At 40.2% G+C, this 22,640-nt stretch overlaps 2 protein-coding genes across 3 annotated transcripts; one reads left to right on the top strand and one right to left on the bottom strand.

Moving 5' to 3' along the window:
* Positions 1–716: 716 nt before the first annotated feature.
* Positions 717–11,754, top strand: cyth2 (cytohesin 2). Of its 2 annotated transcripts, none has more exons than XM_084358187.1 (12): positions 717–887; positions 3,377–3,527; positions 4,234–4,300; positions 4,385–4,503; positions 4,590–4,670; positions 4,907–5,019; positions 6,143–6,291; positions 6,397–6,508; positions 7,144–7,220; positions 7,850–7,921; positions 8,020–8,174; positions 8,345–11,754. In XM_084358187.1, exons 1-12 carry the CDS (start codon positions 821–823, stop codon positions 8,430–8,432), a joined length of 1,251 nt encoding a protein of 416 aa, XP_084214313.1. In that variant the 5' UTR covers positions 717–820; the 3' UTR covers positions 8,433–11,754. The 2 variants fall into 2 exon arrangements, with proteins under 2 accessions (XP_084214313.1, XP_084214312.1); XM_084358186.1 differs by having other exon boundaries at positions 4,225–4,300.
* Positions 11,755–14,158: 2,404 nt separating this feature from the next.
* On the bottom strand, positions 14,159–21,992 carry LOC311259940 (neuronal pentraxin-2). The gene is made up of 6 exons (XM_084357376.1): positions 21,339–21,992; positions 17,714–18,663; positions 16,335–16,827; positions 15,750–16,000; positions 14,779–14,958; positions 14,159–14,501 (listed from the first exon to the last, which is right to left on the bottom strand). The coding sequence occupies exons 2-6, from the start codon at positions 18,395–18,397 to the stop codon at positions 14,292–14,294; spliced, it is 1,818 nt and encodes a 605-aa protein (XP_084213502.1). The 5' UTR covers positions 18,398–18,663; positions 21,339–21,992; the 3' UTR covers positions 14,159–14,291.
* Positions 21,993–22,640: the final 648 nt, after the last annotated feature.

Here is a 22,640-nt window from a genome sequence, read left to right as displayed (position 1 = left end):
AAACAGCTACTAGATTGTGATATTCAGATATTCAGATAAAGGTTTGCAATACACAGGTCTAATTGGGTGTCTTTGTATTTTGTGTCTTTGCAACAACTGACTTTTAAAAATAAATCATATATTACTTATCATAATATAAAATATATATACACAAATTAGTGAATAACGTTTATATTTTACATAAAGGGTACAAAATCTAATTTATAATGAACACAATCTGGTACAATCAAAAGCTCCAGAACAGCTTTTAAAGAAACATTGTGGTGAGAGTCAGTCAGTAAATAATTTTAAAGGTCTAACTGTTCTTTTGAACCTTCGTATTTCATATCGTTGCAATAACAGACCTTTTTATAAAATTTCTATTTTTACATAAAGGGTACAAAATCTAATTCAGTAGAAAAAGATAAATGTCTATATCTTTATCAAGATATTCTCCTAGATCCCCTTAAGAAGCTTGTGTCCAGCTACCCGACAACAGTTTACTGTTATAATTTATTTAAAATAATGTAGAAAGGTTTGTGAATAGACTAGGTAATACGAAATGACTACATTCCAATACAGGAACATATCAGTGTTTAACCATGTACTTGTAATAACAGACTTTTGTTCATCAATGTTTTATATTTGCTTTAATAAATATAATTGGCTTTATTTTGAAAAACAACTGACCGGAACTTGACTACCCGAAAGTCTGACACCGCTTCCGGTGTCGCCACCTTCTTTGTCTCCGGCCCAACATTTCGACACCAGGGGTTGTCTATTTTTTCCCTTTAGTTTTGAGGATATATTTATACATATATCCCTAGTTTTCTGATATTGAATGACAGTCGACTCTGAAATATTTATGCCTAAAAGTAAAGCGCCAAAAATGGATGACCTGGACTACAGTAAGTGGGCTTACTAATTAGCTATTTGCATAGGCTATCGCTAGCTAGCCGTGGCTAGTTGTAGCTAATGGCTCAGTTTATTTGCTCAGGTGTGACACACTGATCATCCCGCTGAACTAAATGGAAGTGATTGACCATATGCCTTCTGCCTCCTTTTCCAAGAAGCATGCCTGTGCATGGATACCACATGTATGTTAAATCAAGCCACGAAGATGCATTAGCTTAGCCTGACGCCAACTAAATATTGATTATTCCACTGTGTGCTCGGAGCTAAAACGTTTCGGCTAACGTCGGTGGACATTTAACACTCTGATCGGCATCCGAGCTACACGAGGGCTTGTTAAAATGGGGCATTGATTATTCTGAACGGTCCCTCTCCTGTTAGCAGCACCCTGACTTCTGTAGTATGAATCAAACAGCACAGTTAATCCAGACTGTGGGCGTGGTTGGTGGTGTTTTAGAGCAGCTGTTTGTTTTTGCAGAGTAAACACACTGGTCTGGGAACCTTTGGATGCTGCCAACCACAGCTGATCACATGCTGCTGCTTGGAGCTATAGATCTGGGTGGTGTGGAGGAAATAAATCATCACGATAATTTGTGCAAATACATCAACTTCGAGAATGTGACTCATAGAGCATTCAAACACCACACTTCTTACATTAATCCAGTCTAATGCAACAACCCTGTAACACCCTCAAGTTTTGAAAGTTACACTATAATGTTTGGTTCAATATATCAGATATGTGTTGATTAAAATTTGTGGTTATAGTTTATGCTTTGGACACTGCAGTTGCTTGGGGAATTACACCACGTTTTGCGTGGTGTAATTCCTACAATCTGACTAAATTCACAAAAACTTAGTATAACATGTATTAATATAGGATTTAGTGCACGTCTGTCTTAATTTAAGATAGGTATCATCTTGTAGCGTAGTGTTTCAGTCCATCAAAGTTTGTTTGTGTTGTCAGATCACATTTACACGGCAGCATTCTTCAGAAACACCATTTGACATGTCGACCAGACAGGTAGAGTCAAGTTTTAGTGAATTACTTGTGTAACTCAGTTGTAACACAGCCTTCAAAACCATGAAAAAACAAATATGATTTTACAATATCTGAAAAAGAAGATGCCTGTTTAATAATAACAGTAATCACCTTATTTCTATAACGCTTTTCAAAACCTGAGTTACAAGGAGCTTCACAAAATACGGCACTGTACAATATAGATGCAAAGCTAGCGAATGTTAGAGAAATGCAATAAAATTAATGAATTCAAGAGCACACAGGAAATTAAAAAACATAGACAGATAAAACAAAATATAAAAGAGCAACATTAAAACTTGAATAGACATTATCCTAATGCATGCAGGTGTGTTTTTTAAAGCAAATCTGATATTTAGGAGAGTTTGTTCCATAAAATTGCCATTCAGTTTAAATTTTACACAGTGTTCGTACAAGTGCTGGAAATCCTTGAAAATGCTTAAATTTTAATGTGGTATTTTCAAGGCTTGAAAGATGCTTGCATCTTATGTGTATAAATATGTAATTTACTACAGATGTTGTGTGCTGGAAAAACTTGAAAATGCTTGAAAAGTGCTTGAATTTGGCTGTGGAAAAGGTGTTGGTGCCCTGTGTTATAGTACCTAACTGTGGATACTATAAATGTGGACTACGTCTTCAGCACAAAGTAGTTACAATGAAAACAGTTCACAGTGAGCAAATCAAACGGAAATACATCACCTTTATTATATTGCTGTGGTGCCTAAAGTCTCAGAGGGGATATCTCAACACCCAGCTCATATAACAAAAACTAAGTGCTCAGCTTAATACCACAAGTATTAAACAAGAAAATATTTTTTTGTGATTTTGTTCAACTAAGCTTTGAACTAACACGTGTTTTTACCAGCGAGGGGCTGGAACTGGCAATTAAAACCAAACCCCACTTGTTAACTTGCGGTGAGAACGTTTGAGAGGGACCTCTAGAAATGAAATCTGGCTGTCTGACTTGAGCTTTACAGTCATCTTCTTGTGCCTCTGTCTGTGTTGGTGTCTGCGTCCAAGAAGTGTTTGTCTGCTCTTTTATTAGAGCATATCACAACTCAGTCAATGGGCAGCGTTGAAGCTCTCATGCATCAAATTCTACTGACAAAATATGAGCTAGCTGAGTGTAGAGTAAGAGTATGCGGGGCGAGAAAGAGTGACGTGAAGGAAAAACATTTGCAAGTCTTCCACTGTCTTTCCATTGTGTGTTTTATATTGAGCTTCAGTTACTGATGTTACTATCCCACTTCTGCCACGCCTCTCTATTGTAAGATATTGATAGAAGGACTAAGTCAGAACCAATTGTAGTAACAATGCAGTTCTCAAAATAGTTGTATTTGGGGTTTTGTAGAATATTAATAAGTCTTCCTTAGGTTGTTTGGGTACAGTTACAATATGTTATATCTGCAGCAGCAGCGATGGAGTCATTCTTCTCCTCTTCCCTTACAGTCCCAGTAGACCTGAGCCCAGAGGAGCGCTCTGAGCTGGAGGACATCCGCAGGAGGAAGGGCGTCCTGCTGCAGGAGATCCAGAGGCTCAGAGAGGAATTAAGAGAGGCAATTTTGGAGGTGGAGGGACTGGAGACCAGCACGGAGGGCAGGTAAGAAGTAAAAAGAAATTGACTTTGATCGTCACAGTGTGCACAGGTTCAATCACCATTCCCTAACACGTATTACTGTTAAAACTGTTTGCTGCGATTGGTTTCATTTTTTATGTGTCATTGATCACATATTTTTTTGTTTTGAACCCGTCATCATCCCAGTATCAAACCGACAGAGCTCTCTTAATGATGTTTGCTCACATCAGCCTATCCAGCAGCTTTTAAAAACATCTTAGGTTTGATTTAGTCCAGAGTTTACTGCCGTCTGTGCTGCTGGATGTTCATACCACCTTTTCATACATGGTCATCTTTTTAATCGCGTCATATTATATACAAGTGTTGTGGTTCTTCAGCTGACATTATTGTGTCATTGATATTGATTCTTTGATAAATTGCCTTCTTTAGAACATAATTCACGGTTGTTAGTGCTTATAGAGTGGCAATGATTAGTCGACTAATCAGTTAGTTGACTGACAGAAATATTATCACCAATTAATATGATTAAAGGTTTATCGTTATACTGTTTCCATCCTTTCAAATATGGAGATTTCCTGCTTTTCTCTTTTTTATATGTAATAAATAAATGTGTGATATTAAATTAAATGGTTTAAATATTGCAATAATATGATTTTCAAGTCTAAGCTGTTATTCTGATGTGAAATGCTGCTAAATTTAGTTTTTTTTCTTACCTCTCACGATTTTGCAGCAAAACTCTACAGAAAAGTCGGCACGTGGCAATGGGAAGGAAAAAATTCAACATGGACCCGAAGAAGGTAATTCTTTGATATTTGTACATGTGGACTGTGTCTTTACTCTCTGTAAGCTGTGTGGTGACGAGCTCTTCCACCTCTCTGCAGGGCATTGTGTTTCTGGTGGAGAATGAGCTGCTCAGACACACTTCAGAGGACATTGCTCAGTTCCTCTACAAAGGAGAGGGCCTCAACAAGACCGCTATAGGAGATTACCTTGGAGAGAGGTGCTTGTTCTCAAAATATCTTCTGTTCTTATTTTCCTTCCGTGTCAGCTATTTGTAACCATGCTCTTTCTGTTGCTGCTCTGCAGGGATGACTTCAACATCAAAGTTCTTCAGGCCTTCGTTGACCTCCATGAGTTCACTGATCTCAACCTCGTCCAGGCCCTCAGGTAAACTGTGTGTGTTTGGCTTGTTATTGTCTTTGAATCAAGGACAAAATCTCTTGATCGTGTCCTGGCACTCTCTGGTAAACAAACCTTCTCATCAACGGAAAGTCCCACTCTCACTGCTCCAACAGGTTAGGGAGGGAAGACTTACGCAAGAGAGCAGTAGTAAGCGTAATACTGCCTTGATTGCAGAAATTGTTCTCTCTTACTTGACCCAAACCTTGACCTCTTTTCTGCAGACAGTTCCTGTGGAGTTTCCGTTTGCCTGGTGAGGCCCAGAAGATTGACAGAATGATGGAGGCCTTTGCTCAGAGATACTGCCACTGCAACCCCGGCGTCTTCCAGAGCACTGGTAAACACAAACACATTCACAATTACAGGCCAAGTAGCCTACCTAATGTACCCACTGTAGGATGTATATGTTTGGGAGATGTCCCACTACATCAAACTTTATTTTCCTGTGATGGATCACAGGAAATGACATTTCCTTGAAGGTGTGCACTTACAAGAACAACAAGCCCCTTACAAGAAATGATCTGTAAGGCCACACAGTCTGCCAATTCATATAAACATTGATTTTTAGTACTATTTTTAGACTATTTTGCGTTTGTGTTTTCACTAATTATTTCCTTAAATTGTTTGAGATGAGGTGTCTTCAGTGTTCCCAGATTTTCACATCTCTCTGCTGGCGATAGCCATGGCCGTAGGCATTGTGTTTTCAGGTTGTGAACACAGTATCTTAAGAATGCCTTGATGTAATTTCTTCAAAGTTGCACAAATGTCCAGTCGAGCTCATGTATGAACTGTTTATTATTATTATGAGCAAACATTTTACACAGATGTCTAATAGGATAAAATGATGAAGTGATGACATTTTACATCCAAAGCGTTAAAGGTAGACTTCACTGTGACGACATAATGTTCAGCGAAAAATGTCCTGGCCGTTATTCAGCACCATTGCTGGTGAACAGCAACTGCCTGGAGGCATACGACCAGGAGGCAGTACTTCAAGAGTGATTAGTAGTAGAAAGAAGTATTTTTTTAATTAGGGCTTCAACAAGAGCTGCTTTAAGTGTTGTTAAGTGTTGTTGTCGTTTTAGCTAACTTCCTGTCCGTTTTGCAGTTTGCGATCCCCTCCCCCCTCCATACATGAACGTAGACATAGAAACAAACAGGAGGATCCTGCTCTCTGCGTGTTCACGAGCAGACAGGACCATCCCTTTATGGAGTTCTCTGTCCTGGTTGGATAAAGTTGGCAGGGATACCAGAAAATGTATTTTCTCTTGTACTGCATGAGCAGCGGGAGGAGAGACATGGGTTACTGACCAGACACTCTATAACAGTGATTACTAGTGGAGTATAGACCTATTAAACACTTAATCAAAAAATATCACTTCAAGCAGCTTTAAGGTAAATATGTTTAATAATACATTTTAGTCTTTGTGTTGATCAATACATGTCTCTCCTGTTTGCAGACACATGTTACGTGCTGTCATTTGCCATCATTATGCTGAACACTAGCCTCCATAACCCAAATGTGAGGGACAAACCTGGAGTGGACCGTTTCATCTCGATGAATCGAGGCATCAACGAGGGGGGCGACCTGCCTGAGGACCTGCTCAGAGTACGATAAGCTCCACGTTGCTCTACATTAAGGCAGCTAAGTGCCTAAAATTAACCTACTGAAGAGATTCTTGGTGAACTCATTTTACTATCTTATCTTCTCCAGAATCTCTACGAAAGTATTAAAAATGAGCCGTTCAAGATCCCCGAGGATGACGGCAACGACCTGACGCACACGTTCTTCAACCCCGACAGAGAGGGTTGGCTTCTTAAACTTGGTGAGATGATGCCACTGAGGTCTTCCTGCTTTGCTTTTCTACATGTTTAACACAGATTTTAGAGAATATCACAAATCTAATATGTCAGTGTTGCGGGTATCAGGAGTGTAAATGTCCTTTGACTAAAGAAAGTGGTGTGTTCTGTGTGCTACTGTACTCTTCAAGGCTTTGTGCTATGATGAACCTGCTCCTGTCTCTGAGGTTTGCTGGCTCTTTGCCTCCACTTGAATCGTCAGCTCACAGTGTCGTGGCATTTTGATAAGAGACTCACTTTCTTGCGTCACAGCAGTCTAAAAATCTGATTGTTTTCTTTTGCATGGCGGGGCCTGTGATCTTTGTGTCACTAATATAATCTCCCTCTCTATCTCTTCTTCCACCCCACCTGTCTCTCTCTTTGTCTATTTGTCCCCGGTCTTCCCCTAAATCCTCTGGTCCCTTTTTGTCTCTGCTTCTTCCCTGCGATTTCCACCGCTGCTTGTTTTCTCAGGAGGTATGTACTGACAGAGTTGCTGTAGTCATAAAGTTGTAGAAAACATTTGCCATGTATTTAGCTGTAAGCATGTAGAGATAGTAGAGTAGTATCCTTTCAGCTATTTCTTCTCCTCTCACTCATCATCTGTCTTCTTTTGTTTCAGGGGGACGAGTGAAAACCTGGAAACGGCGATGGTTTATTCTCACAGACAACTGCCTTTATTACTTTGAATACACCACAGTAAGTGTTTGTGTCCATGAGGCATATTTCTATTAAATTGTCACAGGATATTGCTGTATTTACATTGGCTTTTCTGTGGAAATAAAAAGAGAATTAAAGAATAAAATGTGGTAATGTTCAGGAGCTACAAGGCCGCTGGAAAACATTAGCAACAATGTACTGTATCTTCGAGGGAGTGGAGTTACTAAACTCAAGGATTAGATGCATGACTGTAGCAATCTTCCAGTGGAAAAACTGGTTTTGTTGAGACACAAGACAGTCTCGTCTCAAGATAAGACATTCCAAAGACCAACTACAAATGCGGGACGAACACAAACACACAACTAGCACACATTCCACAAAGGCATCAGTATCGATCAGGATCGCACTGAGCCAAAAGGTCAAGTCACGAGTGCTGCTGCTAAAACCATGACGATGACTATTTTGGATATGAGGTGATTTTTTTTTTTTTTTGTGCAAAGTAATTGCAAGTTCCCATCAATTTGACAGTTTTTTAGCAGTAATAATGTTCATTGTTGCACTTTAAAATTGCTATTGTGACTGATTAAACACACAAAACATAAAATAAAAGCTTTTTCGAATGTTGTCTTTTAGCCCTAATCTGCTGTGGTGGTGTGTTTCTCTCACAGGATAAGGAACCGCGAGGTATCATTCCCTTGGAAAACCTTAGCATCCGTGAGGTAGAAGACCCAAGAAAACCTGTAAGTTTGCATTTTTGATGCACAGAATTAGGCAATTGTAATTATTGTATTTATAATTTCCACATTTTCATGTACGATCTTTGCATTTCTCCGCACAGAACTGCTTCGAGCTGTACATCCCCAACAACCGTGGTCAGCTGATCAAGGCGTGTAAGACAGAGGCTGATGGGCGAGTAGTGGAGGGAAACCACATGGTGTACCGTATCTCTGCCCCCACACCTGAAGAGAAGGACGAATGGATTCACAGCATCAAGTACGTAAATAGAAAAATGAAGGCTAATGTGGTACGCCAGTGAGATATTTTTGACAAACACTGGGCAGCCGCTTGTTTAAGGGCCTAATTTAATGTCTGGATGATACATGTACCTTTTTAATTGTTTATTTTCATATTCAATTCACTTACTCTGTTTGTCTCTTATACAGATCTGCTGTCAGTGTTGATCCCTTCTACGAAATGCTTGCTGCCAGGAAGAAACGTATATCACTGAAGAAGAAGGAGGAACAACCGTAGAGTATTCCTCCGCTCTCTCCCTGTCTTCCTTTGACCTCCTCATCCCTTCCTCCAACACTGGACACATGTTTTCATCCCTGCTCCTCACTGCAACCTGTTCATAAGTTTTGTTACAGTGCACCATCATCCAACTCTTTGCTATCCTGTCTACCAGACTCTTGAAAGCGACATTCAGAGTGAAGAGCTCACCCGCTGTGGCTCCTCCTCTTCTTCTCTTGGTTCTTACACTACTGCTGTTATACACAACCTGACGCACTACAGCCAGAGCACACCGTCTGTCCCGTCTTCTCACCACAGTCGTCTGTGAAACGTGTCTTAGACCATATTCACTCTAATGTAACCACCTTTTTCTGGTTTTGACCTTTAATCCACACTTCAACAACTTTGTGGACAAATTTTCCAAAGCTGGGAATGAGGAAGATGCACAAGTGTTATGATTGTTGTTATCACAGGTATCTGTGCGTCTTATTTCCTTTGTACTTTATTCTTCTTCAGCTGTAAACCACAAACAAAACATCAGACAGTTGTGTGAGGGTCCTGACACACCAGGGCAACCGTCAGCCAATGTCAGTGCCAGCATCTGTGGCCCTAGTTGTTGCAATGTGTCCCGCACCATTTGCATTATTGGCCAAATGAGCATGTAGAAACAGCGGTGGCTGTTCAGCTAAGCGAATCAGTGCCCAAGAAGCAAAATGGAAAAGGAAAGGGAAAGCCCCTTGAGCCTGTCGCTGTAATATCCATTATTTGACCCATTTACGCGATTGCCACTTCGCCACTGCCATTTGCAGCTTTTTATCAGACATATTCTCAATTAGAAGTGGCTATATTGGCGAGAGCGGTGTCAAAAAACTGCTTTATCATAACGCTTTGTATATCCACAGTCGGCTTGTAGCCATTGCAGTGTGTTGAGGTGCAGCTTTTTGGCCGAGAGCGGGAACAGTCAGCCTTCGTCACCACTAGTTTATGTCGGTTTGTTGTGTCTGAGCCCTAAGGCTGCTGGCTGAATATTTCTCGATTCTTTTGGCCTTTTAGTATGCACAGCAGACTTTTGGACTACCCTCTGAAAATCTTCTAAACATGCATCTTTTTGATGTCTATCTGCATTAGTGTGAATATGGTCTTATTCAGGGTAGCAAGCAGCTTCAGTTCTTGTGTCTTTTTTCACATCTGTTGATGCTGCCTAAATGAGAAATGGCCTTTCTTGATTGTGCTTACCCCCAGACAAAATGTGAACTCACTTTTCAAACACTAACAACACTTTTATTCATTTAGTATTGATGAGAGAGGATGGAGGATTCAGTTTAAGTGGCTAAGATGCAAACAAAGCAGCAAATAATTTCAGAATACTGAGATTGCTTCCTATAGTACTCTTAATGGCTTTGATACAAGTAACTACTGTCTACACTTAGATACTGTTAGCATTATGTGAGGAAAATGTCACTGTTCATTACTGTTTATACTGACACTAGGTTTATATCACCAAGTTACTGTTGTTCTTCAATTATGGTCGAGTCTTGAGGCAAAACGGTTTCTTTACTTGCAGAATTAATGGAGACAAACTCGAGCAGCTTCTCTTCCAGATAGCTGCTTCTTTCAGCTCACTGACTCAATATGTATATGTTCTTTAGCACGTTCTCAACATGTTTGAGCAATAGCAGAGAAAACCGTAGTTCCAGGCTGGAAGCTTGTTAACAAATCCTTTATCACACTATACTGAGCAACGATCATCATGTTCTTGCAATGTTCTCGCATGCCACAAATCATTTCCTTCACGCTCAAACACTACAAGACAAACGCCGACATCTCTCTCACAAGTAATAACTCTGTCAGACATGTAACTGTTAGAGCCTGGTCTGTCCGCTATAGTGAGTTTTCAAGAAATCACAAAGGCAGCTCATTACAATGTATACTTTTTTGTAAATAGATGTTAGCATATTTGTTTACGATACACATAGAAATGATTTAATTTATTCTTTATCTTTTGTTAAGATCTGATTTTTGTACGAGCTACTGTAGGACTGCATGTTGATAAACTGAGGCGTCAGTCGTAGGGGCTGATGCATCGCTGATCATGCTAGTGCACTGATTTGAGAAGTGTTAGTGTTCCCTGTTGACCTTGAAAAATGTAATTAAATATGGAAGTTGATTTATGCTTAGAGTAAATTGTCTTAATTGTAGTTTATTTGGAAAATAAGAAGATATTTAGGAGATGTTTCGTAGTCTGGTTTATCTCTTGACCACTTTGTTGGTTGTGGAGTAAAACAGACTCAGTTAAAGCACAAGCAGTAATCAAGTCTCACACTCTGTTAAACTAACGTCCAGTTTTTGCTTCATTGGCTGCTCAGCGTCCACTTGAAGTGTGAGGAAGATATTCACAAGCTGACATTGAGAATTGCCATCACACCACAGTGATGAAAATGAAGAAGACAACAAAACATGGAACACTAACAAAGCTTTGATTCATTATATGATAGTAAAAATATTCAGATGTAATGAATCAGTAACAAGTTTAGATTTGTGTCCAGTGATAGATTTGCTTGACATCCAGTTCATAAACTTATTTCTAGTAGTTTATTGAATTGGCATTCTTAGATGGTAGTAAAAATAATTGTCTACTGCACTTTATCAATTTTAGCATTTTGGGGAAAATGCTGTTACTTTGACTGACAATACTCCAATACTCTGTAGCACCCTCTACTGGTGATCCACACGCACTGCAATATGCTGAAGGATGAACCATGAACTGTGTAGAAATACTGCATAACACCACCACCTGGTCAGTGCCAGCTATAGCACTAACAATTTCTGACCGGCAGGTACTGTTTTGATTCATTTGTTCAAGGATTGTGCTGTTTGAAGCTGAATGAAGTCTTTTCTCTGTGATCAGAACATGTAGACCTTGTTAAGTGATTGGTCCTTTAAATACAAATCTAGGATTGCCTTTTATTCTTCATCAACCAGACAAAAACCTTAACTTTGTATCTCCATCTTAGTGCTTCTACACATTACATGGACTGTCTGTAGGCCTTCACCTTCTGGGTATTCTTGAAGTGCAAAGTTGCCAAAAAAAAAACAGTTTGGGACAACAAATGTTTCCATTAGAACAAAAGAATGAACACTGAAATGATCAGACTGAAACTGGGCCTCTGTTTCTGATTCCTGTGACCCCAGAGCCACCTCTTTCAGAAATTGTGTTTTGTATTTATTTATTTTTATTTACTGTGAGGTGAAGATGGATAGATCATCTGTAAATGTAGCAAAAGGAAAACCACGATACATTGGTGCCAGTAAACTACTGTGTAACAATAAAAGGTAAACAAGAGATGATTGGTTTGTTGTTTGTGTTGTTATTTCTTCTGGCTTTTTGTCTTCTATTTTAACTGTCAAGTCAACCTTATATAAATAATGTGGGCATTTGCAGCTGCAGCAGCTTTCTAAGTCTTAGAAATTGTAATATGTTTTAAAGCCTTGTTTTATTTTTTTTTTAATTTAGCCTTCATTTAACCAGGTTAGTCCAATTAAATCACATATCTCTTTTACAAGGGAGACCTGGCCAAGAACGGCAACAACACAGAGTTACAACAGCAAATAAACAGAAAAAGCACTATAATATAATAATATAATAATCAGATGAAACATTTGCACACAGTCAACCTCGACTCAATTGATTTCACCGTAGTTTTAAAGCTGTTCAGTTGTACATTATTCTGGAGTTTGAGTTCAGTCTGTAGATTGTTCCAGCAGTGGGTGCTGAAAACCTAAAAGCTTCCCTTCCCAATTCAGTTCTGACGTTGGGAACAATAAATCGCAAAACATCTAGAAAACAAAGATTTCCACATTTCAAGAAAAGGGAGTTTGCCAAGAATGGCTTTGTAAATAAGATTAGATTTGAGCACTTATCTTGAAGCACAACTGTGCTCCCGTAAGTAACAAAATCACAACAATGCCTGTTTTAGATCTTATTAAAAGACACAAGAGTAGACATAATGGTTGATGTTTTGATAATCTTAGCTACATTTTTTTATTCATAAGGCTAAATGTATAAAAACCCACCCATCTTCACATGCTATTATAAAGAAATCCCACTTTATATTCCAAATGACCAAAAGATCTCTAAATATTATTAGGAAATGACATCACCAATATAATGCCTTGATCCATTTTGATTTTATCTTTAATTTTCACATTTTCATTTCTTTTATGATAACTTTGTTTTACATTTTCTACATTTTTTAACCATATTTTATTGTCTCTGATGATGTTCCATGTCTTATTTTATGTGTTAAGAAGTGTCTGTTCACTCTTACACATTTGAACCTATAATAAATTGCTTTACAGTTTGTAGATTTGAATTTTGTAAATAAAAAAAACAAACAAAAAAACAACTGTGCTTCCACCTCGAGGTCTCAAACACAGAGAGCGAACTGTCTCCTTCGCGCGAATTTGTTCGCTGGACCGTTAATTCTCCGACAACCCAGCGGCATCAGGGAAACCAGACTGTTGTAGCAGCACACTGACAGGATTAATCACAGCTAAGAGGGTCTCCTTGGCTGATAAAACTGGTAAGATAAATCTAATAATATAGGTAGATAAAACTAAAATAAGAAAATAATACAAAATAGGAGTTATAGCAGAGGTAAAGTAACTAGCTAACGTTAGCAATTGTACAAACGTTAGCCGTAAGCTAGCTAGCAGCTACTTATGTGTGTATTTGTGTTCAGCTACCTCACCAGAAACTCAGAGTTTGTAATATTTCCCTCCAGTCTCTCGTCTGTGTACGCTTATGAAGCAGGTGAAGTTAAAGTGATTAATGCTGTCCATGATAACCAGTAAACAGCCCAACAGAGACGCTATCTTTCACACTTTTATTTACATTCATAACACTTGAAGAAAAAAAACACACAACTTACATACAAAGATACCCGGCCGGAGTTCAGTGTTTTATATACAGTACAATAACAAATATACAGTCAAGGCCAGATCATTTCAGACATTAAAAAGCCACAGTGCAATGACTTGGTAACACAAAACACATCATTTCAAAAAAGATAGATCTAATTTATTGGAGACAAAAAAAGTGAGAAAGGTCAGCGATTTGTTCAGTGAAGAAACAGATGTAAAAAGTTGTTAAAAAACAGGTATAATAAAATGTTACTGTTTGAAGCCGCACTGCTGGATTATAATATCATGCCGAGAGTCCATGTTAAACCAGCAGAGGCTGTAAAAACACTAGATTCTGTCTGACAGGCTTTTCAGTGTTTCCCTTGAAACAAAACAACGATCTATCTATGACACATAGAAATTATACAGGATAACACAAATCAATTCTACATTTTCTTTGGTAAATTAGCTGTATTTCCTGTTTAAACCTTTATAAAAAAGATCATCCAGATTACAAATTGATTTCTCAGCACATTTCTATGAATATCATTCAGACTAACAACACTTCACCACCACAGAACCCACGTAAGGTCCGTTCATTTTAACACACAGACCCTACAGTATTATTAACAATATGACAATATGTCACATACAGCACTTGTCTGTTTAAAACAAAACACTACCTCATGATTACAGTGGAGTCCAAAACCTAAGGCCCAAGACCACTAAGTCCCTATACAGTATCTGTAAACACAGATTGAACGTATTGTTATTTTTCTTTTTTAAGAAAAAGTCACTGATTAAGTTCAGGAAGGCATTGATGCTGGGTTTGGAGGAGTTGGTGCCACTGAGTGATCATCCTGAAAAATGACTGAAAGTCAAAGGGACTTTTGTTTTAATCTTGCAGCTGTGAAACATTTTAAATGTTCTCAGTATGTTCCAGGATATCTCCAAGTTCTTCATTGGTGTCAACGCCTTTTAGTGACAGGGCTCAAAGGGGTATCTGGAGACGCCTCCACGAAGCTCCACCTCCGAGTCGGACCAAGCAATGACGTCTCCTCTGAGGTGGCTGCCGCAGGAGGCCAGGCTGTAGATGTCGCTGGCAGTCAGGACATGCGACCACATGTGCAGGTCTGCCATATCACCCACAAATGACTGAGTTGCGTCAAAACGGCCTCCCAGAGTGTCCTGATGAAGAGAGGGCAAAGAACAGTCAATGGTGAGAGTTGTAATTGCTCTGTTTTGAAGATTTTGTAAAATCTGAAATAATATATACAGTAAGCAGTCAGTGGTCAGTGGTCAGGCCAAATGTTATCCTGAATGTGGAGTTTTCATCATGTTTGTTTAAAGAAACTCATTTTAGAAAACTGAATCCACAATAAAAATGAAAAAAGGCTTCTTGAATACAAGCCAGTATTTTTCTGCAACTGCAACGTGCATTGAGAATGAGTGTCTTTGTCTTTACCTGTTCCTGTCCTAGAATGAAGACCCCTCCAGGTTTGATCGGGTGCCAGGGGGCAAGATTGATCCCGGACCCCTTCTGCACTCCATCCTGGTAGGCCTCCCACTGTCCGTCCCGTGTTGACCAAGTCACACACACGTGGTGCCATTTCCCATCACCCAGAGACAGGGGGAGTGTCACAGCCTGGGGATAATGAAGATGGTGAGACACTAATATATATACATCCTAGGATAATACAGTCAAGTACAGAAGCAGGCACACAGGACAAATATCTTTTTCAGATCTGCTTTTAAATAAAAGATGTAAGCCAGAATGAGCCTCTAAAACACTCAGATATAAGACTCAGAAAACTTGTAACTGCATCCTCATGTAAACTCATACTTGATTCACTAGGTAACAGTCAAAGTTTATAAATAATACTTAAGGATATTGTTTAAGGAGTTTAACACAACTCAGCTGATGTGGTTTTTTAACAACCGACTGTCATCAGATTCTGAATGTTTCTAAATCCTGATTGGTTCACAGAAGTATGTGACATCACCTATTTTTAACATGGCCCCACCCACTTCAAACCAGTGAGACGAGCACAGAGAAAAATATAGAAATACCTAATGTGAAATAACCAAAAACTGAGAAAAGAAACACATCTCCTGTCACTCACAGTAAGAAACTGAAAGGAAAATGAGTTCTGATAAATTGCCTACAGTGATGTCACTCTGGCTAAGATGAATTGTGGGTAATGTAGGCGAGAAAACATTTTCGAAAACCAGTCCACTGGTCTAGCTTTGCACGTCTGTTGGAGTCATTATGCACAGTTTAAAATTAAAGGATTGAAATCGAAACAGCAGAACCAGAAATTTCACCTTTTTTATTGCACACTTCTTCCTTTCCAAAACCATGGACCTACATTACCCACAATGCAACTCAGCTGTAAACGTCAACGTGTAAAATAGTTAATTTTTATTGCCTCTCACCTTGTCATCGATCAGCAGTTCCATGGGGTTGTTCCCCCACTCGATGAGCACCAGTTCATTGGCCTGTCCGGGGGCAGAGTAGGAAAAGGGCGTCCCCAGGCCGGGCCCCGCGCCTGCCTTCATCCAAAGGCACAAAGTCAGAGCGAAGATCTCCTGCAGCAGAGTCCTCTTCATCCGCCCGTACATGTAGTTGGTTCTCATGGGGAAGCTGATCTGGAAGGCATCAGGACTCTTGGATTTCTTCCTGGAACCTGTTTTGAAAGAAGAAGTCCGTTTGGTAACTTTTCTGCAGCTTTCTACCGTTTCATACACGCTTCCTCAGCAGAATGAGTTTAGTCTTCATGAAATTGTATTGTAGAAACTCAAATTGACATTTTTCTGAGCAATTTAGGTACATCGCATCCACGTTGACTTAAAAATAATAAAAGTCACAGTTTGTTCTCGACCAACAGCGGTTAACAAAACAACCTAAGATCTCAAATGCTCTTTTAGAAGGTTTCCCAGGTCAAGAATGAACTCTGAAATATTCGTCACTGCCGTTTTGTTTTATGAAAATGTTAGATTCATGTTTAAGTGGTTGTGTACCTGCGAGGTGCAGCTGGTTGAGCATTGTTTCCAGTTTATTGGAGTGGAAACCAACATGTGGCCCTGGAGCTCTGTATCCTGTGTGTGGAAGGTAACTGTGATTGTCTGCTTCATTACTGTGGTGGTGGTCATCATCATCATCATCGTCATGATCATCATGATCATAATGGTGGCTGTCATCGTGGTCGTCATGGTCACTGTCTGCATCGTGATGGTCATCATTGTGGCTGTCGTCGTCATGGTCCGTGTGGTTCCCGCCGTGACTGTGATCGCTGTCGTTGTGGTCGTCCTTGTGGTCGTTGGAGTGTCCATCATCGTGGTGATCGTCATCATCGTGGTGGTCTCCGTCGTTCCTGTGGCTGCCGTCATCATCGTGATGGTCAGGGCTGTTGAGGGCGGAGGTGCGATGGTGCAGCTGCTGCTCCAGAGCGTTGATCTTCCTCTGGAGCAGCTCCTTCAGAGAGCTGGAGTAGGTCATGGATGTGTTCCTTTTCTGCTGAGGTGAAAAACAAAGGTGAGGTGAAGTCTTGATAACAATGAGTATTTCCTGTCTTTTACAACAGAGGGAACAAAGGTGTCCGTGGTGGTTTTGCAGGGACACAAAATCTGCTTATATGTCACCTACAAGCCTCACAGAACACTTCCTACATTCACCAATAATTTTGTTTGTCAAATACAATAGTCAGGTCTATACGTCTTCCTGTATCTGCCTCTGCCTCTCTTCCTCTCAGGTAATCCAGGCTTTGTCCTGGTGCGTGCCCTGATTACCAGTGTGTCAAGGGAGATCACGATAATTACTGCTGATGTTAGACCCGTGCCGCCCTCAACAGCCCCCAACCCCTCCTACACACTTCACAGCTCCTGACATCTGTCTGTGATCACGATCCAAGGAGGACAGACAGCAGGAAAGCACAGATAAATGTGCCAAGACAGTTAAAACTAAAGAGAAAAAACAGGATCCACATTTCCACCAAAACTTAACAGTCGATCCACCATAAGCTATCTTACATCCTCTGAGCTGGCTGCTGCCCACTGAGGGACTTCAGAGTGACTCTTTTGCTAATGTAGTGAGTGGCTTTATGCGATTAAGTAAGTCATTGTTCCTTTGTCTAAAGTACTTAGCCGACACATCGCTTTGGGACTTGATTATTCGCCGAACAATCCGGTGACGACAGCATTAATGTGTCCAAACAAGGAAGAGCCATATATGGGCATGCTGCACATCACGAGCCTCCCCCTACATCCAACTCTTTTTCTATCCCTCAGCTTTAACATATTTCCTTAAAACTCACTTTTTCATTTCTATGCTCTTCCTCTATATTTTTGTTCTATAGTAATGTTAATTTCCCAGTATAAAGTTGAAAAAGTTTGCTGCTCACCTGCAGGTTCTCCAGCCTCTCCTTCAGCGCATGCAGCATCCTCTCCATCTGCTCTGGCGATGATGTGAAGTCCCCTGGTGTCACATGTTTATCCTTCCCCTGGTTGTTGCTGCTGTGGCCTCCATCAGATCGTTGCCCCCCCACCGAGGGGTAGTGAGGTGAGTCCGGTATGAGGTTGCTGTTACCATGGTGACCATGCTGGTTGCTATAGTGCCCGTTGTCGGTGGTGTACGTATGATGACCGCCCCCCCCTGCGTGATGGGAGTGCGAGGCCGTGCCGTGGTGCTCGTCGTGAGGCACCGCGCCCCGTCCAAGGCCCTCACACAGGGTGAGCTTGGCTGTCAGCTCTCTGATGGTCTCCCTCTGGTCCAGGATGGTCTCTTTCTGCTGGACAAGGCTCTCCCTCAGGTGGAGGATGGTGGCTTTGGCTTCTTCGCTCGCCCCCCACCAGCCAGCAGGAGGTGCACTTTGATGGCCCGTTCCTGGTCCTGCGCTTGGACCTGCTGCAGGGAAGCAGGCAGGGTCTGCATCCATGGGAATAGGGGTGCAAACAAAGCGTGGGTGGGCTCCGTAGTCATAGTCAGACCCTGAACTGGCAGATGCGGGGCACAGGAGTGAAAGTAAATAAAAAACAATGGGCAGAAGGAACAGGTGGAGAGACTGAGAGTTACTCATGATCTCCATCCACAGTTCAGCTGGTAAGACTAAGGAGCTTGGCTTCACTTCAAAATGTGTGATGCCAGTTGAAGTAAAGGCTGCGTTGACTTCTCTGTTGTTGTAAAGCAGACATCAGGTATAACTAAGATGTCCATCCACAAAGTATCCACTCATCTGTGAGTCGAAATCACCGTTTTGTCTTCAGAATGTTGTCGTCTTTGTCACGCTAGGGAATTGGTTTTATTCTGGATTTTGCCTCGTCTCTCTCTCCGTCTGTGAGGAATGGAATAAACCTGCAAAATGAAACATCACATTTTATATGAAGTTTTTTTAGAAGTAACCACAGAGGGTGAACACAACAATAAAATAACCTGTGCAATGAGGAATTCAGCTTTTTGTTCCTGCTCTGTCAGAGAAGTATTGATTCAGCTCTATTCCTGCTTATAAGGCTCCTGCTGATTTGGATTGCATCTTTTTTTCTTTTTAGTCTACCAATATTTTGTCCCAGTACCCTATAATTGTATCTACAGGTAAACAGACAGAGTAAAAAATGTCTGTTTTTGCTTTTTGCTGTTCTTGTAAGTGTCCATTCCCTTGAGCAAAAGCGACAGCAGGAAGAGACACTTTTAGGACCAGCTGACAGATATAAAGGTCTTCACTTCTCAGCAGGATGTGATGGTAGATGAACACCTCAGTGTGACGTCCTCGGCCCCTGTTAGCTGCAGTCTGTCTGACCAGTAACCTTACATGGCATAGGCATGAGCCAGAACGACCAAAGCCTGCCCAGACAAGGATTAGTCCAAATCAGAGGTGTGACATCCTGACCGGACCAGGGACTTCTGCTGGTACCTTTAGGGTGAGTTAGTTTGATGGTTTTGACTTTCTGGAACGCTATAATCCAGTCAAACTTTTATTCAAGGGTATAAATTCATGAGTTCAATTTGGTGGATGATAATAAAAAGTAGTATAGGAGACTAAAGCACAGGTGGAAATATACTCTGGATCCTAAAATGACCCCCAAACGTTACACTGAGTCTAAGTGCTTCCATTACATCCCCTATGTCTATATCATAAAGGCATGCTGTCCTCTCTACTCGAACACGTCCTTCATTATACAGGGTCGACATTTCGAAAATGGCACACACGTGATGTGGCAGCTAAACCTCGCTGACCACCTGTTGCTCACAGTGACCAGCCTCTCTACAATGTGTGTGTGTTTGTGTTGATAGTTCATACATGATTAACTGCATTTTATCAATAATGAAACAGTGAAAAATACTTACAAATATACTCATTTGCATGACAAAGATCATGTCTGCCTTCATAGGAATCTCCTCAAAAGCTAATGCCAAACAAGATTAATTGTGCTGCAGAAACCAAACAAAAATAATTGTATGCTTTTTAATTGAGAATCACTCAGATCGCAGTAGCGTTCTTATCATTATAAAGGGGAGGCAAGCCTTGAACAAGAACATGTTCTGCCTCTGCAGTTGTGATTTACGAGGCTTAGAAGAGAGACAGATGGTCGAGGTGCAGAACCGTGTCACACCCAATCTCCACAGTTTAGCCCTAGGTTTATTACCACCCACAGGTCACTTAATTAACCTAATTGCAAGCAGTTGTTGTGCTTCCTTAGCGAGAGATAAGTGGGCTTTCTCAGCCTTACATGCTTCTTGTGTGTGTGGGTGGTAATCCGTGTTGAACACTGGGGTCGTGCACCATCCCTGCACCATATGGTCAAGGTGGATATTTAAGTAGTGCGATTAGTCCTTAAATTAAAAACTGACAACGGCAGTTAGACCTGTGATTAAAAAACAGTTAACAAAATGAAGTCATCTGTTTGTAAACAAACAAGCTTCTTTCTGGATGAGAAAAACTATAATCATCCAGCTGCATTACAAGATTAATGTCAGCATCATTTTGTGTGGCGAGTTGCTGCTTCTCCCTGAATTTGTTTGGACACAAAGTCATCACAAAAAGTCTTGCTCGTGTCTCTGGTTTAATGCCACTGTTCATCCCTGCTTTATTATATAGTAACGTTTTTTTCACGTTTACACTTTAAAGCAACACTAAGTAGTTTTTCGACCTTAAAATATTATTACACACAAACAGTCTAGTACATTGTCATGGCTAGCTTCACATATTGGGACAGTGAGTGAAGATATTGAAGAGTTTATTTGCAAAAACTGATAAAAGACTTTCCTCCAATGAAAAAAACAACACCAATTTGATTAAAATTCCCTTAAACAATTTATAAAACATGATTAAGGAAATTAAAAAAAGAGAGATATCTCATCAAAACAACCCAAAAACAACTTGATAAAGCACAGAAATAACAATCAGGAAGACGTTTTTTTGCAATTAAACCCTTCGTATGTATTTTCTGATTCCTACTTTTTATTGCCCCTTACAGTAGTTGGAATCTCTGCAGCCTATTTCTTAAACATCCATCAATCAAAATATGTTATATTGTAAAGTTAAATGATTTAAGATGAAGTAATTTTCCATTGACACCACATTTTGAGAAAACAGAAACATATGAAACTTGTTCTAGCACCAGTACTGGAGTTGAAAACACCATGTTGATGCAAGCATCCATCATCCCTCTAACTACGTCCTTTAATTCAGTCAGATCTGACAGGCAACCACATCACTGGGGATCCCTCAACTGGCTTCACTCACTGTGTAAGTTACATGTTTAAGGAAAGAATGAATAAACAAAAATAAGCCATCATCAAACCATCCCCAAAAACATGTTACTAGCTTTTTTTTTTTACAAACTTAACAATTAACTACTTATCATTTATTGTTTTTAACAAGATGTTCACATTTCTGGACTGTTTTGTTGTCTTTGCCTCTAAAAGGTAAATACAACACCTCTCTATGGCTCTTAACTAACCGTTGAGGTAATATAAGACAACATTAACACTCTGTTCCAGTTAACTTAACATTGAGAAAGCATCCTTACCTTGGCGTCCCTGTGAGTGCAGCTTGTGTATCCACACTGTGAACTTGTTGTAGTCTGGTGAGTTAGTCAGCCTCTCACACTGATCAGATTGAAGAGATTTACAGCAGAGGGGAGCTCAGTGCTTTCTATCCCTCCTTCATTGTCTCAACCTCTCTTGTCTCTTCTCCACGCCTCCCCTCCTTCAGCTTTGTTGTGGTTTTCTTGGAAGACCACACCTCTTTTCCTGTCAGACTCTTAAGACTTTCTGGCATCTCATCCCGTCTTTTTCATTAATTCTTGAAAAGTATAGATTTGCCGTTGATGATATGACTCCACTCTGACAACCTACACAAACACTAATTTTTAAAAATGTGACCCCTGATCTACAATCACAATGATTGGCTCAGCTCCTCCAGTACGACGTCACACTGCTCACCTAGATCTCAGCATGGGAGTAATTGGCCTGATTAATTCCTCGTCTCTTCCAGTCTGACTGACAGCCACAGAGGCGGTGACGGCGGGACAGCAGATGGCTGCTTTCAGGTCAAAGAAAATCACACAACACGCAAACAATGGAGCCAGCATGTTGATTACAGGCTCAGACACTTATACTTACATTAACATTAGATAATAGGTTCAGACCGAATGGCATGTATCGGGCACCACCACCACTGTACCTTGTCAGGCCTACAGGTATCTAATTAAAATTTATATTTAATTCATTTTTATATTCTTTTTTGAAAGACTAGTACAGGATTTCAATATCTTAGTCTGTTTTTTCTACTTTTTCATTAGCTCAAAGTTGCTGTCACTGTTTGATTAGATCTTAAATTACTGCCATTATCAAAAAATAGTAAGTAGACGTTGAGTGAATATTTTTCCCTGACAGTCGACAGCTTGTAACAACCAGAGCAGGCAGATAAAACTTGAACTTAACCTCCTCTCAGTTCATTCGACGCACGTTGTCTATCGGGGATTAAGTTGGAGTGAGTAAGGTGAGGAGTCAAAGTTTGCACCCTGGCTCTGTGACTCGTAATCCGTCTGCCAATTTATTGCCAGAGCTTAGTCTGCAGGAAGTGTCCAAATATATAGTGTAAATTTTGTTGACAAATAGTTTTGCTTAAAAAGTCTGCAAAACCCTGAAAAATCATATCTATATTATTTGTAATATTTATTAGACTCTCATTGTAGTGTTGTGTTTTGTAGCATCATGAAATCACAAAGTGTTTGAAAAGAGCATCTACATCATTTAAAGTCACAGGTCATTCAATTGTTAGCTTTAATAGGCCAGATAAGCAAGTTACTTTCAAAATACAATATATG

The sequence above is a fragment of the Pagrus pagrus genome (genome assembly GCF_965226575.1).
Source record: "Pagrus pagrus genome assembly, chromosome: 7".
In the NCBI taxonomy this organism is placed as follows: Eukaryota; Metazoa; Chordata; class Actinopteri; order Spariformes; family Sparidae; genus Pagrus; species Pagrus pagrus.
Note: the sequence above shows the minus strand (reverse complement) of the source record. Positions and strands in the feature narration are given on the sequence as shown.